This window comes from Scyliorhinus torazame, chromosome 5 (genome assembly GCF_047496885.1).
Source record: "Scyliorhinus torazame isolate Kashiwa2021f chromosome 5, sScyTor2.1, whole genome shotgun sequence".
Lineage (NCBI taxonomy): Eukaryota > Metazoa > Chordata > Chondrichthyes > Carcharhiniformes > Scyliorhinidae > Scyliorhinus > Scyliorhinus torazame.
In genome coordinates, this window is record NC_092711.1 from 169,134,614 (window position 1) to 169,152,990 (window position 18,377).

At 47.0% G+C, this 18,377-nt stretch overlaps 1 protein-coding gene and 1 long non-coding RNA gene across 4 annotated transcripts; both read left to right on the forward strand.

Annotated features, from left to right (window-relative positions):
- The first annotated feature begins 578 nt into the window (after positions 1-578).
- Positions 579-15,329, forward strand: LOC140420573 (uncharacterized). Of its 3 annotated transcripts, none has more exons than XM_072504570.1 (2): positions 579-690; positions 5,882-9,649. In XM_072504570.1, exon 2 carries the CDS (start codon positions 6,197-6,199, stop codon positions 7,100-7,102), a length of 906 nt encoding a protein of 301 aa, XP_072360671.1. In that variant the 5' UTR covers positions 579-690; positions 5,882-6,196; the 3' UTR covers positions 7,103-9,649. The 3 variants fall into 3 exon arrangements, with proteins under 3 accessions (XP_072360671.1, XP_072360670.1, XP_072360672.1); XM_072504569.1 differs by lacking the exon at positions 579-690 and adding an exon at positions 745-897; XM_072504571.1 differs by lacking the exon at positions 579-690 and adding an exon at positions 1,473-5,483 and having other exon boundaries at positions 5,882-15,329.
- On the forward strand, positions 687-15,834 carry LOC140420574 (uncharacterized). Its single transcript, XR_011946453.1, has 2 exons — positions 687-854; positions 15,336-15,834. It is a non-coding gene; the product is annotated as an uncharacterized lncRNA (long non-coding RNA).
- Positions 15,835-18,377: the final 2,543 nt, after the last annotated feature.

Sequence of the window (18,377 nt, forward strand, 5' to 3'; positions counted from 1 at the left end):
AACACATCAGCCCAAGTGTGGGTCGGGGACAGGAGACCTTTCAAGCGACCGCCGGGCCAAGCACATTGGAACCACCCAGAGGTTCGGCCCAAAAGCCTGGTCCCACTGTCTGTGCGGCGTCTGCACGTTCTCCCCATGTCAAGTTGAGGGAGCAAAGGATGTCAATGTCTTTCAGAGAGAGAGAGAGAGACCTGGGCCAACCTTTCCAGAGTCTGGAAACGCCCTGGATTCACTTCCTTTCCCTTCAGTTGCTGTAAGTCACCAAATGAAGGTGAGAATGAGAAAAGAAATGGAAAGGGGGAGAAAATAAAGTGTTTTACTCACAGATGTTGGAGACAGGAGGACGTTTCTATTGCGTGAAGCTCAATCATCATTTACACAAAGCCCGCGCGCTGATTGGCTGGAGGGCCAAAGTTCTTCCGGGCCTCCAATTCCTTTCATTGGTCAATACGTCACCCGGAAGGTCAGGGGGTGGGCTCTCCGCCGCACATGCGCAGTCCCGGCCGGGGGGAGGGGAAGGTCACTGACTGGGTTGTTCTCCCGTCAGACCCGCAGCACCGACCGGCGACACCGAGCAGTGAGTCCCGAGGCTCTCGGCAGCTTGACCAGGCTGCACGGAAAGAGCTGAAGCGGCTCCCTGACTCCCTGTCGGAAGGGAAGCCGCGCACCTCCCGCCAGACACCCGCAAATGTCAATATTTTTATTACTTTTCTTTTCACCATTTTTCAAACAATGAAAGCAGCAGAAAAACTGGCGGGAAATGGGCCCCGAGAACAAGAGATATTGCCGCAGAAATACAACCAGACATTGAGAATTCATTCAGAACAGGATATCTGAGGGAGCACAGCCTCCAGGTGAAATGTCAGCAATTCAACAACCAGTCAACATGTTCACACAGTGAGTGGGGAAAGAGGGTTAGATTCTATAAAAACAGGAGGATAACAATGCAGCTCACACACCCCAAAGTATTAAGACCATAAGACATAGGAGCGGAAGTAAGGCCATTCGGCCCATCGAGCCCACTCCACCATTCAATCATGGCTGATTTCAACTCCATTTACCCGCTCTCTCTCCATAGCCCTTAATTCCTCGAGAAATCAAGAATTTAACAACTTTTGTCTTAAAGACACTCAAAGTCCCGGCCTCCACCGCCCTCTGTGGCAATGAATTCCACAGACCCACCACTCTCTGGCTGAAGAAATTTCTCCTCATCTGTTCTAAAGTGACTCCCTTTTATTCTAAGGCTGTGCCCCCGGGTCCTAGTCTCCCCTGCTAATGGAAACAACTTCCCGACGTCCACCCTATCTAAGCCATTCATTATCTTGTAAGTTTCTATTAGATCTCCCCTCAACCTCCTAAACTCCAATGCATATAATCCCAGGATCCTCAGACGTTCATCGTATGTTAGGCCTACCATTCCTGGGATCATCCGTGTGAATCTCCGCTGGACCCGCTCCAGTGCCAGTATGTCCTTCCTGAGGTGTGGGGCCCAAAATTGCTCACAGTATTCTAAATGGGGCCTAACTAATGCTTTATAGAGCTTCAGAAGTACATCCCTGCTTTTATATTCCAAGCCTCTTGAGATAAATGACAACATTGCATTTGCTTTCTTAATTACGGACTCAACCTGCAAGTTTGCCTTTAGAGAATCCTGGACTAGGACTCCCAAGTCCCTTTGCACTTCAGCATTATGAATTTTGTCACCGTTTGGAAAATAGTCCATGCCTCTATTCTTTTTTCCAAAGTGCAAGACCTCGCACTTGCCCACGTTGAATTTCATCAGCCATTTCTTGGACCACTCTCCTAAACTGTCTAAATCTTTCTGCAGCCTCCCCACCTCCTCCATACTACCTGCTCCTCCACATATCTTTGTATCATAGGCAAACTTAGCCAGAATGCCCCCAGTCCCGTCATCTAGGTCGTTAATATATTGGCAATCTGACTAACAACATAGTCAACTTGAAATGGATAAATTTAATTCGCTCATGGAAAGCCCAGGAGGAGCAAGCCAATGAAATTGAAACAACTGAATTTGAGGTTGGGGTCTCATACGTTACAGAATGGAGAGGGCAAATTTTTAAAACATAAGACAGAATCTGTACAAAATCAACTGGGAGCAGCCACTTGTCGAAAAATCTACATTAGAGCAGTGGGATTCATTCAAAAAGGAAATAGGGAGCACACATGGCGGAACAGTAGCACAGCGCTTTGCTTCACAGTTCCAGGGTCCCAGGTTTGATTCCCGACTTGGGTCACTGTCTGTGTGGAGTCTGCACGTTCTCCCCGTGTCTGCGTGGGTTTCCTCCCACAGTCAAAAGATGTGCAGGTTAGGTGGATTGGCCATGCTAAATTGCCCTTAGTGTCCAAATAGGTTAGGTGGGGTTACGGGGATAGGGTTGAGGTGTGGGCCTCAGTGGGGTGCTCTTTCCAAGGGCTGGTGTAGACTCGATGGGCCAAATGGCCTCCTCCTACTCTGTAAATTCTATGATTCTATGTTCCCATGATAGTGAAGGGTGGGAGCAATAAGTCCAGGGAACCCTGGATGTCAAGGGATATCCAGGGTTGGATAAGGAATTAAAGACGAGTCTTATCACAGATACCGAGGGCTCAAAGCATAAGTCTCAGAGAAACATAGAAAGTGTAAAGGATTACTTTAGAAAGGAATTAGGAGAGCAAAGAGGGAGCATGGAAAAGCACTGACGGGTAGAATAAAGGAAAATCCAACAATGTTTTATATTTGGGGCAGGAGGTTGGCCAGGATAGGATGTGTGCATGGAACTGGAAGATACAGGTGAGGTTTCAAATGAGCACTTTGCATCTGTGTTCACTACAGAGAAGGATGATGTAGGTATAGAAATCACAGAGGCACATTGTGATTTGCTTGAACAACTTAACATTGAGAGGAAGAAGGTATGAACAGTTTTACCAGGTCTGAAAGCGAATAAATCCCCAGGGCCAAGTGAGATGTATTCCAGGCTGCTGTGGAAGGCAAGGAAGGAGAAGCTCTGACAATTTTCAAATCTTCTCTGGCCACAGGAGGGGTGGCCGGGGGACTGGAAGACGGCTAATGTGGTGCCATTATTCAAGAAAGCAAATAGGAACAAACCAGGAAATTACAAGCCAGTGAGTCTATCTTCACTGCCAGGGAAACTACTGGAAAACATTCTGAGGGACAGAATTAATCTCCACTTGGAGAGGCAAAGATTAAAAAAGGGAGAGCATGTCTTACAAATTTGATTGACTTTTTTGAGGAAGTGACTAGGCTGTAGATGTGGATAGTGCATTGATGTAGTCGACATGGTGTTTAGTAAGGCTTTTCACAAACTCTCACATGGGAGGCTGATGCAGAAGGTAAGAGCCCAGGGGATTCAGGGCAATTTGGCAAATTGGATCCCAAACTGGCTCAGTCGTAGGAGGCAGAGGGTGATGTTTGAAGGTTGTTTTTGTGCCTGGAAGCCTGTGCCCAGCGGTGTTCTGCAGGGATCAGTGCTGGGTCACTTGTTGTTTGTAGTACACATTAATGATCTGGATGTGAATGTAGGAGGTATAATTAGGAAGTTCACAGCTGACACAAAAATTTGTGGTGTGGTAAATGGTGAGGAACAAGGCCTTAGATTACAGGACAATATAGATGGGCTTGCTAGATGGGCAGAAGAGGGGGCAGCAGGGTGGTGCAGTGGTTAGCACTGCCATCTCCCGGCACCGAGGACCCAGAAACTATCCCGGACACATTCCAGAAATTCACTCCCTTTCTGATAGGTGCTTGTCTGCCTCTCCCAATCTGTGTGTCAGTTATAATCCCCCATTAATACTACTCTGCCTTTGCTACACACTTGCTTCATTTCTGCCTTTATACAATCTAGCACCTCAGAACTGCCACCAAGGGGTCGATACACAACACCCATTACAGTTTGAGATTGTTTTCTTCCTCAGTTCCACCCCTGTTGTCTCCACTGGATGCTTTCCCCTCATTGTTTCCTCCCTCACCATTGAGGTGATAGTATTTCTGATCAGTAAGGCTGATCCACCCCCTCTGCCATATTCTCTGTAAACTTTATAACCGGTATATTTAGTTCCCAGTCCTGTCCCAGCCAAGTCTCTGTAATAGCGACGACATTATAATCTTCAACTTGCATTTGCGCCTGCAGCTCGTCTAGTTTATTCCTTACACTCCGTGCATTTGTCTATAGAACTCTTAATCGGGCTGTTCCCCCTGACCGCTCCCTCAGCACTGCTTCTTTGTTATTTGCTTGTGGTTATTTGCTTGTTTGTTACTTTTCACTTTTGCTTTAACCAGTATACTACTTGTAGTTTTGTCATTAGCTGCAGTTCCTGACGTTAGGTTCCTGACTACCTCCCTATTTATCCTTTCCACGTGGACACTGGTTCCAGATCGGTTCAGGTGGAGACTGTCCCAACGGTACAGATCCCCCCTGTAATGGAACCCCTCTTTCCCGCACCACTCCTTTAGCCACGTCTTTACTTCCCTAATTTTCTCATCTCTATGCCAATTTGCACGTGGCTCGGGGAATAACCCAGAGATAATCCAGGGGACCTGTTCTTTAATTTTGTTCCTCGTTCCTGATATTCCCAAACGGGTCCTCTTTCCGAGTCTTGCCAATGTTGTTTGTCCCAATGTGGACCACAACAACTGGATCCTCCCCCTCCCTCTCCAATATCCTTTCAAGCCAGTTAGAGATGCCCCTCACCCTGGCACCGGGCAGGCAACATACCAAGTGGGACTCTCGGTCCTGCTTCCAAAGGATGTTATCAGTTCCCCTAATTATAGAATCCCCGACAACTACCACTCCCCCCCCCCCCCCCCCCCCCCCCCCCCCCCCCCGCTTGAATGGCCTCCTATACCAGCGTGCAGTGGTCAGCCAGCTCATCCTTCCGACAGTCACTGCTCCGATACCCTGCCCCTCCGAGTCCGCTCCCTGGAGACTCGGCTGTGAATCCCCGAGATAAGGTTTCTGTACTCGCAGCTCCGAAACTCCGTCCCTCCGAGTCCACTCCCTGGAGACTAGGTATGGGGAATAGGTGTATAAGGCTCTGGTCAGACCCCATTTGAAGTATTGTGAGCAGTTTAGGGACCCGTATCTAAGGAAGGATGTGCTGACCTTGGAAAGGGTCCAGAGGAGGTTCACAAGAAGGATCCCTGGAATGAAGAGCTTGTCGTATGAGGAACGGTTGAGGACTCTGGATCTGTATACATTGGAGTTTAGAAGGATGAGGGGGAATCTTATTGAAACTCACAGGACACTGCGGGGCCTGGATAGAGTGGACGTGGAGAGGGTGTTTCCACTTGTAAGAAAAACTAGAACAAGGGATTGTTCTAAAATTAGACAATCTCAGTCTCAAGGAACGATCCTTTAAAACAGTGGTACATTTCTGGAACATACCTCTTCATTCACCTGAGGAAGGAGCAGCGCTCCGAAAGCTAGTGACATCGAAACAAACCTGTTGGACTTTAACCTGGTGATGTAAGACTTCTTACTGTACTTTAAAACAGATGAGGAGGAATTTCTTCAGCCAGTGGGTGGTGAATCAGTGGAACTCTTTGCCGCAGAGGGCTGTGGAGGCCAAATCACTGAGTGTCTTTAAGAAAGAGGTAGCTAGGTTCTTGATTAATAAGGGGGTTAAGGGTTATGGGCAGAAGGCAGGAGAATGGGGATGAGAAAAGTATCAGCCATGATAGAATGGTGGAGCAGAGTCGATTGGCCGAGTGCCCTAATTCTGCTTCTATGTCTTATGGTCTTGTGGTATTGGAGCCGAGGTATTGGAGAATGAGAGAACAAAGAATGGTCCAAAGAAATTAGAATTATCTGTTCTGAATTTCTATCCTGGACTGAGTGTTGACTTTTGTAAACTCCTTTTACAGATATTACAAAAGGAGGAATTCATCAAAGATCTCAATTGTCACGTCTCGGTCTTACAGAGTCACTCGATACCTTGGGATCTGAATATCATCGGCCTTTGAATCTAGAAGGAGAATTGTTTACCCGATCTGTCGGCATCAAAACATTTTAAACATCAGTGTGACTGGAAAAGCACCGAGACACACGCACCCGAGTGAGAGTGTTCCAGAGCACTGACTGTGGAAAGAGCTTTCACCAGTTACACAGCCTGAAAAAAACATCACACCATTCACAGCGGTGAGAGACCATACACGTGTTCTGTGTGTGGACGAGACTTCATGTCCAACATGGAGAGACACGAGGAGATGCAAAACATGAGGAAACCGTGGAAATGTGGGGACTGTGGGAAGGAATACAGATTCCCATCTCGGCTGGAGAGTCATCGACGCTTTCACACTGGGGAGAGGCCGTTCACCTGCTCTGTGTGTGGGAAAGGATTTACTCAGTTCTCCAACCTGAAGAAACACCAGCCAGTTCACACTGGGGAGAGGCCGTTCTCCTGCGCTCAATGTGGGAAAGCATTCACTCAGTTATCCAGCCTGAAGTCACACCAGCGGTTTCACACTGGGGAGAGGCCGTTCACCTGCTCTCAGTGTGGGAAGGGATTCCGTCAGTTATCCAGCCTGAAGTCACACCAGCGAGTTCACACTGGGGAGAGGCCGTTCACCTGCTTTCAGTGTGGGAAGGAATTTCCTTGCTTATCCACCCTGAAGAGACACCAGCGAGTTCACAGTGGGGAGAAGCCTTTTAGATGCTCTCAATGTGGGAAAGCATTCACTCAGTTATCCAGCCTGAAGACACACCAGCGAGTTCACACAGGGGAGAGGCCATTCATCTGCTCCCAGTGTGGGAAGGGATTCAGTGATTCATCCTCCCTGTGGGCACATAAGCGAGTTCACACTGGGGAGAGGCCGTTCACCTGCCCTCAGTGTGGGAAGGGATTCCCTCGGTTACCGGACCTGAAGAAACACCAGCGAATTCACACTGGGGACAAGCCATTCACCTGCTCTCAGTGTGGGAAGGGATTCACTCAGTTATCCAGCCTGCTGAGACACCAGCAAATTCACACTGGGGAGAGGCCGTTCACCTGCTCCCAGTGTGGGAAGGGATTCAGTGATTCATCGAACCTGCGGGGACACCAGCGAGTTCACAATGGGGAGAAGGCAATCACGTGTTCTGAGTAGGGGAAGGTAATTAGTGATCCATCCCACCTGCAGAGACGCCGGCGAGTTCATGCTGGGTAGAGTCCGTTCACCTCTCAGTGTGGGAAGGGATTACATGATTCATTGCACCTGCTGAGACACCAACAAGTTCCCAGTTGATTACAGGGGTTGGTTTCTGCTCTCAATTACATCCAGGACTGCATTTTGTTCATTCTAACTGTTGGTCAATGGGGAGGGTCGCAGGTTTCTTTCTGTTGGACTTGGCAGTCTCACGGCTTTGTCTCCAGTGGGCTGATGCTCTGCGAGCCTTGTTGCGACTACCTTGTTTTAAATTTCACAAGGATCACAGAGTGAAGGGGTGTTTGGAAGTTAGAAGATATTTAGTTTGCATTTCTGTTTGGATGCCCCCCAAGTCCTGCCACATTGCCATGAAGATGGGCCCTGGTGGTTACATGTTTTTTCTGTTTAATTTCTCTGGGTGTTTCTCACAGAAGAAAACTATCAGGGTATGGGGGGGGCAAGTTGTCTGAGGTGGGCTGGGAAACCACATTAAATGGTATGATGGGAGACTGGCAATAGCTAATATTTAAGCAATTGTTATTTATCTACAGGGCGTCAGTTAGCTCAGTTGGCTGTATGATTGATTCATGATAGCAGGGGTACAGCTGTCGTACTGGCTGAGGTTATCCATGAAGGGTCCACCTTCGCAACATTGCCCCTCGCCTGAGGTGTGGTTACCCTCAGGTTAAATCACCAGTTATCTCGCACTCTCTCTCAAAAGGGAGATCAGCCTGTGGTCCTCTGGGACTTTAGCAACTCTCATTTCACATATCTACACCAAATATAGATTCCTTCAGGGAACAAAAATCCAACAGAAAAAGTGATGCAAACGTGTCTAACAAGAAAAGTTAAAGATTCCATTAGATCAAAGGAAGAGACTCATAAAGTGGCCAAAATAGTAGTAAGCCTGAGGACTGGGAACTTGGTTTAGAATTCAGCAAAGGAAGACCAAGAAACTGATAAAGCGAAAGTAGAATATGAGAGCAAACTGAAGATAAACATAAAAACCGACTGGAAAAGCTCCGATAGGAATGTGAAAAGGAAAAGATTAGCAAAGACCATTGTGGGTCCATTCCAGGCAGAGACAGGAGAGTTTATAATGGGGAATAAGGAAATGGCAGAGAAACTAAACAATGTGTCTGTCTTCACAGAGGAAGATACAGAAATTGTCCCCAAAACACTGGAGAACCAAGGGTGTAGTGAGCAGGAGGAACTGAAAAAGATTAATAATTGTGAAAAAGTAGTTCTGAAGAAATTAAGAGGTTGAAAGTTATAAATCCCCAAAAGCTGATGCTCTACATCACAGAGTGTTGAAAGAGGCGGCTGTAGAGATGGTGGATACATTGGTGATCATCTTTCAAAATTCTATAGATTCTGGAATGCAGATTGGAAGGTGGTAAATGTAACCCCACTATTTAAGGAGGGAGAGAGAAAATGAGGAACCACAGACCCATTAGCCTGACATCAGAAGGTGGGAAAATGCCACAATCTATTAATGGCGCGGCAACGTGGCACAGTGATTAGCACTGTTGCTTCACAGCACCAGGGTCCCAGGTTCAATTCCGGGCTTGGGTCACTGTCTGTGCAGAGTCTGCACGTTCTCCCCTGTGTCTGCGTGGGTTTCCTCCGGGTGCTCCGGATTCTCCCACAAGTCCTGAAAGACGTGTTGTTAGGTGAATTGGACATTCTGAATCCTTCCTCTGTGTACTCGAACAGGCTGGAATGTGGCGACTCGGAAATTTTCACAGTAACATCATTGCAGAGTTAATGTAAGCCTATTTGTAACAATAATAAAGATTATTATTATTAAAGGATGTGATAGAATATGAATTAGGAGCAGGAGTAGGCCACTCGGCCCCTCGAGCCTGCTCCACCATTCAATACGTTCCCGGCTGATCTGATTGTAACTTCAACTCCACATTCCCACCGACCCTCCGATAACCTTTCACCCCCTTGCTTATCAAGAATCTCTCCAGCTCTGCCTTCCAAATATTTAAAGACTGCTTCCACTGCCCTTTGAGGAAGAGAGTTGCAAACACTCGCGACCCTCTGAGAGAAATGGGCAAGTTATTACTTTTAAAGTGACTCCAATTTCTAGATTCTCCCACAAGAGAGTATTTCGAGTATTGAAAGTCAAAGAGATCTAGGAGTACAGGTCCACAGGTCATTGAAAGGGGCAACACAGGTGGAGAAGGTAGTCAAGAAGGCATACGGCATGCTTGCCTTCATTGGCCGGGGCATTGAGTATAAGAATTGGCAAGTCATGTTGCAGCTGTATAGAACCTTAGTTAGGCCACACTTGGAGTATAGTGTTCAATTCTGGTCGCCACACTACCAGAAGGATGTGGAGGCTTTGGAGAGGGTGCAGAAGAGATTTACCAGAATGTTGCCTGGTATGGAGGGCATAAGCTATGAGGAGCGATTGAATAAACTCGGTTTGTTCTCTCTGGAACGAAGGAGGTTGAGGGGCGACCTGATAGAGGTATACAAAATTATGAGGGGCATAGACAGAGTGGATAGTCAGAGGCTTTTCCCCAGGGTAGAGGGGTCAATTACTAGGGGGCATAGGTTTAAGGTGAGAGGGGCAAGGTTTAGAGTAGATGTACGAGGCAAGTTTTTTACGCAGAGGGTAGTGGGTGCCTGGAACTCGCTACCGGAGGAGGTAGTGGAAGCAGGGACGATAGGGACATTTAAGGGGCATCTTGACAAATATATGAATAGGATGGGAATAGAAGGATACGGACCCAGGAAGTGTAGAAGATTGTAGTTTAGTCGGGCAGTATGGTCGGCGCGGGCTTGGAGGGCCGAAGGGCCTGTTCCTGTGCTGTACATTTCTTTGTTCTTTGTTTGTTTGTTAAGAGGAAATTCATAAGACCATAAGACATAGGAGCAGAATTAGGCCACTCGGCCCTTCGAGTCTGCTCCGCCATTCAATCATGGCTGATACTTTTCTCATCCCCATTCTCCTGCTTTCCCCCCATAACCCCTGATCCCCTTATTAATCAAGAACTGATCTATCTCTGTCTTAAAGATACTCAGTGATTTGGCCTCCACAGCTTTCGGCAGCAAAGAGTTCCACAGATTCACCACCCTCTGGCTGAAGAAATTCCTCCTCATCTATGTTTTAAAGGATTGTCCCTTTAGTCTGAGATGATGTCCTCTGGTTCTAGTTTTTCCTACAAGTGGAAACATCCTCTCCACGTCCACTCTATCCAGGTCACACAGTACCCTGTAAGTTTCAATAAGATCTCCCCTCATCCTTCTAAACTCCAACGAGTACAGACCCAGAGTCCTCAACCGTTCGTCATACGACAAGCTCTTCATTCCAGGGATCATTCTTGTGAACCTCCTCTGGACCCTTTCCAAGGCCAGCACATCCTTCCTTAGATACAGGGCCCAAAACTGCTCACAATACTCCACATGGGGTCTGACCAGAGCTTTATATAGCCTTAGGAGTACATCCCTGGTCTTGTATTCTAGCCCTCTCGACATAAATGCTAACATTGCACAAACTGCCGACTGAAACTGCATGTTAACTTCAAGAGAATCTTGAGCAAGGACTCCCAAGTCCCTTTGTGCTTCTGATTTCCTGAGCATTTCCCCATTTAGAAAATAGTCTATGCCTCCATTTTTCCTTCCAAAGTGCATCACCTCACAATTTTCCACATTGCATTCCATCTGCCACTTATTTGCCCACTCTCCTAGCCTGTCCAAGTCCTTCTGCAGCCGCCCTGCTTCCTCAATACTACCTGTCCCTCTCCTGATCTTTGTATCATCTGCAAACTTAGCAACATGCCTTAAGTTCCTTCTTCCAGATCATTAATGTATTTGGGAAAAGTTGAGGTCCCAGAACTGACCCCTGAGGCACAGCACTAGTCACCGCCTGTCATCATGAAAAAGACCCTTTTATCCCCACTCTCTGCCTTCTGCCAGTCAGGCAATCCTCTATCCATGCCACGTTCTTACCCTGAACCCAATTGGCTCTTAGCTTATTTAACAGTTTCCTTTGTGGCACCTTGTTGAAGACCTTATGGAAATCTAAATAAATCACATCCATTGGTTCTACTTTGTCTAAATTCCTTGTTACCTAATCAAAGAACTCTTAACAGATTTGTCAGACATGACCTCCCCTTGACAAAGCCGTGCTGACTCAGTCCTATTTTAACTTGCACTTCCAAGTGCTTCGCGATCTCATCTTTAATAATGGATTCTAAAATCTTACCAATGACCGAAGTCAGGCTAACTAACCCATAATTTCCCGTCTTCTGCCTCCCTCCCTGTCAAGGCCCCTCATGATTTTATAGGGTTCAATCGAGTCACCTAAACTCGATCGGACACAAGCCCAGCCTGTCCACCATTCCTCATAAGACCAGTCTCCAATTCCAGGAATGAGTCCAGTAAACCTTCTCTGAACTGCTTCCAACACATTTACATAACTCCTTAAATGAGAGCAATACTGTACACGCTGCTCCAGATGTGCTCTCACCAATGTCCTGTATAACTGAAGCATAACGTCCCTACTTTTGTATTAAATTCCCCTCACAATAAATAATAACATTCTATTAGCTTTCCTAATTATTTGCTGTACCTGTATACTCGCCTTTTGTGATTCATGCTCCTGGACACCCAGATCCCTCTGGATCTCAGAGCTCTGCAATTTCTCACTATTTAGATAATAAGCTTTTTTATTCTTCTGGCCAACATGGACAATTTCACATTTTCCTACATTATACTCATATGGCAGATCTTTTCCCCCTCACGTAACGTATCTATATCTCTTTGTAACCTCCTTATGTCCTCTTCACAATTTACTTTCCTATCTATCTTTGTATCATTGGAACATAGGAGCAGGACTTGGCCATTCAGCCCGTCGAGCCTGCTCCACCATTCAATACGATCATGGCTGATCATCCACTTCAATGCCTTTTCCCCCACACTATCCCCATGTCCCTTTGTGTTATTGGGATTTAGAAATCTGTCAGTCTCTGCTTTAAACACACTCAGTGACTGAGCTCCCACAGCCCTCTGGGGTAGAGAATTCCAGAGATTCACAACCCTCTGAGTAAAGAAATGTCTCCTCCGAGACCGATCCAAAGTGGCTTCTCCCTTATTTTGAACTTATGTCCCAGGGTCTAGACTCCCCAACCAGGTGAAACATCTCCTCTGTCTATTCCTTTATGGATTTTGTAAGTTTCAATGAAATCCCCTCTCATTCTTTGAAACTCAAGAGAAAAGAGGCCCAGTTTCCCCAATCTCTCTTCATAGGATAGTCCTGCCAAACCCAGAACAAGTCTGGTGAACCTTTATTACACTCCCTCTCTGGAAATAATATCTTTCCCAAGGTAAGGGCAGTAAAACTATGCTCAGTTCTCCAGCTGCAGCCTAACCAAGGTTCTGTACAAAGGGTATATTTATCTTTGAAAAACATTTAAGATTACCCAATTCTTTTCCAATTAAGGGGCAATTTAGTGTGGCCAATTCATCTATCCTGCACAGCTTTTTGGGTTGTGGGGGTGAGACCCACGCTGACACGGGGAAAATGTGCAAACTCCACACAGACAATGACCCGGGGCCAGGATCAAACCCGGGTCCTCGGCGTTGTGAGGCAGCAGTGCAACCACTGCGCCACCGTGCTGCCCTGCAATGGGTATATTATGGTCGGTCTCACGATTTGTGCTTCAAGTGGGCTAATGCCCCTTGAGCCTGGGGGAGCACATTTCCACTGAAATAATCCTCAGAAGCTGATGAAGGACATTTAAGAATAATAAACAGTGTTTCCCCCCACTACAGTTGGATCTAAAATAAATAAGTTTGTTTCTGTTCCATTGAGTCGACAGCACAGGGCCAGGCCAGTCGGCTCAATTGGTCTCTGTCAGTATTTATGCTCCACATGAGCCTCCACCCAGCCCTCTTCATCTCCCCCATCAGCATATCCTTCTATTCCTTTCTCCCTCATGTATGTATCTCGTTTTCCCTTCAATGTATTCATGCTGTTCACCTCAAACACACACTGTGGGTTCCACATTCTCACCACTCGCTGGGTAAAGAGTTTCTCGTGAAATCCCTATTGGATTATTGAACCCTGAAAATGAATTGAAAATGTGCTCAGCATTTGTAAAAAAAAATGGATGAATGGTCAGCGTGGATAGAGATAAATGTGTGTGTCCTGATAGACATTAGAGAGACTTGGTCGAAAGGTAACCAAGGCTGGGTTCTGAATATTGAAGGGTATTTGACATATTGGAATGGTAGGAACCTGGGAAGATGTGACTCAAAGTGGCTCCTGTTAATTAAGGATGGCATTTTAGTACTGAGAGACCACCTGCGCCTGAAGTATTATTGTGTCAAATCGGTTTGTGTCGAGATAAGAGATAGTAATGGTTTTGAATTCTCTTGTGGGAGTAGTAAATGGCCCTCCTAACAGTAATTACACTCTAGGTAGAGTGTATAGGAAAGGATAAATAAGGCTTTAATTAATGGGTGACTTTAATCAAATGTAGATTGGGAGAATCAGATTGGCGAAGACAGCCTGGAACATGGTTAGTAAAGATTTTTGGGGAGAATTTCTTAGAGCCGCTCCTTCTAGAGCTAACCAGGGAACTGTCTATCCAAGACCTCAATGTTCAGTGAGACAGGATTAATCAATAAACACATTGTGATGGAGCATCGAGGTAACAGTGATCATAATATTGTAGGAAAGTCCATGTTTAGTAAAAATAGTTTTGTTTTAGTTATGTTCAGTTATCATTGAAACAAAGTGTATAAATCAGTTCACTCAATATGGTACCGCTCCATGTGAGTCTCAGCCTTCAAGTGAACTCCTCCTTGACTGAAATTATCCACAAAAGCCGATGAAGGACATTTATTTTATCCTGGACAGTAAATAGTGTTTCCCCCCCACTACAGATAGATCTAAAATAAATACATTTGTCTCTCTCTGTTAGGGAATACATGTGATGTTTCTTGTAGTTTAATTGTGTCAATGCTGGAGAAATTATATGTCTTAAATTGTATTCACTTTTTAACTTAAAGCAAAATAGTCACTTTCTTTCAAAGACATTCTGCATTAGTTTTATTATCAGTTCCTGCAATGGTGTGGTAGTTATGTAGTTTCTGTGACTTTTATTTCTTATGAATGTGTAATTTATGAATAGAAAAGGTATTTTGTAATGTGTATCTTGCTACTTGAACTTCACACCAATCACCTTTATGGATTTATTTTCTACGTTCTATAGTAATTGCTGTATTAGTTTAAGTTTGTGAATCTCTTGTACTTTTAGTTATTTGTATTTAAGTAACTTGCTTCAGTCATTGGCAATCACCGAGATATTACACAGCACCCGAGATGTATCATCTCAGCATGTTGGCACAGTGGTTAGCACTGCTACCTCACAGCACCAGAGACCCGGGTTCAATTCCCGCCTTGGGTGATTGTTTGGAGTTTGCACTTTCCCCCCCTGGTGTGTGTGGGTTTCCTCCGGGTTCTCCAGTTTCCTGCCACAGTTTAAAGGTGTGCAGGTCAGGTGGATTGGCCGTGCTAAATTGCACCTTAATGTCCAATGAAATGTTAGTTAGGTGAGGTTAAGGAGATGGGGCGGGGGAGTGGGCCTAGGTAGGGTGCTCTTTCAGAGGATCAGTGCAGATTTGATGGGCTGAATGGGCTCCGGCACTGTAGGAATTTGATGGTATCAGTTGGGACGATGAGGTGACAAACATCAACCATGAGGAAGTGACACCACACATCCTCTTATTACATGTATGTTGGTACCTTGTGGTGCCTTGTTATCTTAGCGGTAAAGCTATAAAATTAATTAAACAGCAGGGGACAGCAATAAAGAAAAGGATGTTACCACAAGTGACTAAGATCCTGGGTAACCAAATCAGAGGGAATTGACATCAGCAAGGTGACTGAGTTAATGGTAAGTGACATCAGCAAGGTGATTGAGTGAATGGGAAGTGACATCAGCAAGGTGACCAAATTAATGGGGAAGTGACATCAGCAAATTCATAGAATGCCCACAGTGGAGAAGGAGGTTTTTCGGCCCATCGAGTTTGCACCGGCCCTTGGAAAGAGCACCCTACTTAAGCCCATGCCTCCACCATGTCCCCATAACCCTACCTAACTTTTTTGGACACTAAGGGGTAATTTAGCATGGCCAATCCACCTAACCTGCACATCTTTGGACTTTGGCAGGAAACTGGAGCACCTGGAGGGAACCCACGCAGACTCTGGGAGAAAATGCGAACTCCACACAGACAGTTATCCGAGGCCGGAATTGATCCCGAGCCCCTGGAGCTGTGAGGTAGCTGTGTTAACCACTGTGCCACCGTGCCGCAGATGACTGCGTTACTGGGAAGTTAGATCAGCAAGGTGACCAACATCCTTCAGAGACCAATCAGACATTGATCGTGCACCATTTAACTCATCAGGGACTAATCATGTGCTGCTTCAGCTAATCAGAACTGCAGGATATAACTGACCATGCGTAAAGAAGCAACTGCTAGAAAGGGTTAATGAGCTACAATTCCCTGGAGCTCGGTGCGCAAGATAGACTTCAGGCAACAGAACAAGAGACAGCACCGCTCACACCCGGAGGTGGAGAGCTGGTGATCCAGAGAGAACAGACTGATCCACTGTCTGTTAAGTATTGTGGTTTGGTTTTGTATTTATTAAAATTAACCTTTTTTGAAAATGTTTTTTATTGAGTTTTTGGAATACAAAACAGATATAAATATGAACAAAGTGTGGAAGTTAAACAAGAGAATATACAAGAAGTAAAATTGGTACTATTTACACTAAGATCGGTTTTGACTATTTACACAAATACATCACAGTTTCCCCTTCTTTTATTCTTACAGCGTTGCCATGGTGACTGTGTTCCCCAACCTTTTGCTCCCCATCGATTTTCCTTTTGCCCTTTTTCCCTTCCTGCCTCCCCCCCCCCCCCCGTGCCGCTTGGTTCCTTTGTTGGGCTTGGCTGAGTACTCTGTTTCTCCCCCCTCCCCGGTCTGGTTGTTAGTATTGTACTCGTCTATGGCCTGTGATGTTTTTGCGCAAAAAGCCTAGTCGGCCTGGAGGGCCGTGTCCAACCTCCATGAGGGGTGTTGGGCACAGCTGTCTCCAACCTCACATCCATATAATGTGGAGCATGATCGGAGATCGCGATCGTGGAGTATCCCGCCCTTACTAGCCCTGGAAGCACCAATTTTCCCACTACAAAGAAGTCGATCCATGAATAGACATTATGTACTTGGGAGAAGAATGAGAACTCCTTCACCCCTGGGTGGCTGAATCGCCATGGGTCCACCTTCCCAATATGCTCCATGATTATGCCGACTTCTTTTGCCAATTTGGAGGTCTTTCCCGTTATGGGGTTCAACATGTCCGTCCGTGGGTCCTGTACACAGTTAAAGTCCCCCTCCCAATGATGAGTCGGTGCGTATCTATGTCGGGTGTTTCCGCCATGGTCTTCTTTATAAAATCCGTGTCATCCCAGTTGTGAGCGTACATGTTGACGAAGACGACTGGTGCCCCATCCAAGACACCGCTAACCAGGACGTACTGTCCCCCTGGGTCTGTAACGGTCCTTGTCACCGTGAACATTGTCCTCTTATTTAGCAAAATGACTACCCCCCCTGGCCCTCGTCCCATAGCAGGAATGGTAGGTCTGTCCCACCCAGTCCTTCCTTAACCGCAGCCGGTCCTTCTCCCTCAGATGTGTCTCTCGGAGGAAGACTACGTCGGCTTTCATGCTTTCCAGGTGGACGGAGACTCTGGATCTTTTCACTGGGCCGTTAAGTCCCCCAACATTCCAGGTGACTATTTTGTCCCTCTGCTCCTGTGAGATCAAACATACTTACCTGGTGGTCGGGCCCCTGCGCTCCGGGGTTTCCCTTTTCTAGCGGACATCCAACATGGCCGCCAACTGTGTGTATGCCATGTGGGTGAGCCCCTGCTCTCCAGGGTTTCCCTTTGTCCAGAGACCCTCCAAAGTGGTTGCTTGCAGAGTCATTTTGTTCCAAGTCGCCACATGTGGCCTGTTGCAGCCAGTCTAATGCCTTCCATCTTTCTACACCTATTTCTCCCTTCCGGTGTCTTCTTCTCCTCCACCCCCCCCCCCCCCCCCCCCAACCTTCTCATCTTCTCACCCGCACACACCCATCTCCATTCCGTAGCTAAACCTTCCCCCTCCCTGCTGTTTTCTCCCCTGATTATCCCTCCATGCCCGTTATCTACCCGACCCCATCCCGGGGCCAGGCGCCATTCCCCTTGCGGGAGACGCACCGCAGCCTGTCTCTCCTACATGAATCCCGGTTCTAGCTACCTTGCTAGTGTGGTGCCCCCTCCTGGGAGTTGTTTCACTTCCTCCCATTGCCCGATTTCTGGGCTTCCTGTCCACCATTTCCCTGTGCTTAGCTATACTTAGATCATCCTTCCTTCTCTTGTTGCTCTCGTCTCCAAAACGGGGCAGTGTTCCCCCACGTGAAGGGGTCTCTGTGGCAATGGTCTCCTGTTGGCTGTACAGACTGTAAAAGGGAGAGAGCTTTTTTTTGTTAAAACATTGCTTTATCAAAGTCTCATTCTGCGGGCTCTTCATCGCTGCCCCTGCTGCCATTTCTCCAGTCCATTCTCTGCGACGAACATGCGTCTGCAGGGACCGTGAGAAAGTGTTCCCTGCCTTGATACATGACCCAGAGCTTGGCTGGGTCCAGCATTCCGAATCCTACGCCGTTTCTGTACAGCGCAGCCTTCACTGTGTTAAATTCGGCCCAATGCTTGGCCAGGTCAGCCCCAATGTCCTGGTAGATCCGGATCTTGTGACCTTCCCGGCTGCAGTTTGTGGACTGCCTGGCCCAGCATAGGATTCTTTCCCGGTCCTGGTACCGGTGCATCTTGCCGATTATCGCCCTCGGCTGTTCCCAGGTTTGCGCTTTGGTCGGAGCGATCGGTGCGCTCTGTCGATTTCAGGTGGGTTGGGGAAGCTGTCCCTTCCCACCAGGTTACCCAGCATTTGGGCCACATAGTCTGTGGGGTTCTGACCTTCGCTCCTCTCCGGTAGGCTCACGATTCGTAGTTTCTGCCGCCTCGACCGGTTCTCCTGATCCTCAACCTTTCCTCTCCGGTTGCCTTGTGTCGCGACCAGCCTTGCTACCTCCTTTTCCAGGGCGATGATCCGGTCGCTCTGGTCCGTTGTGGCTCTTTCCAGATCTTTAATCGTTGCCTCCTGGGCCTCCA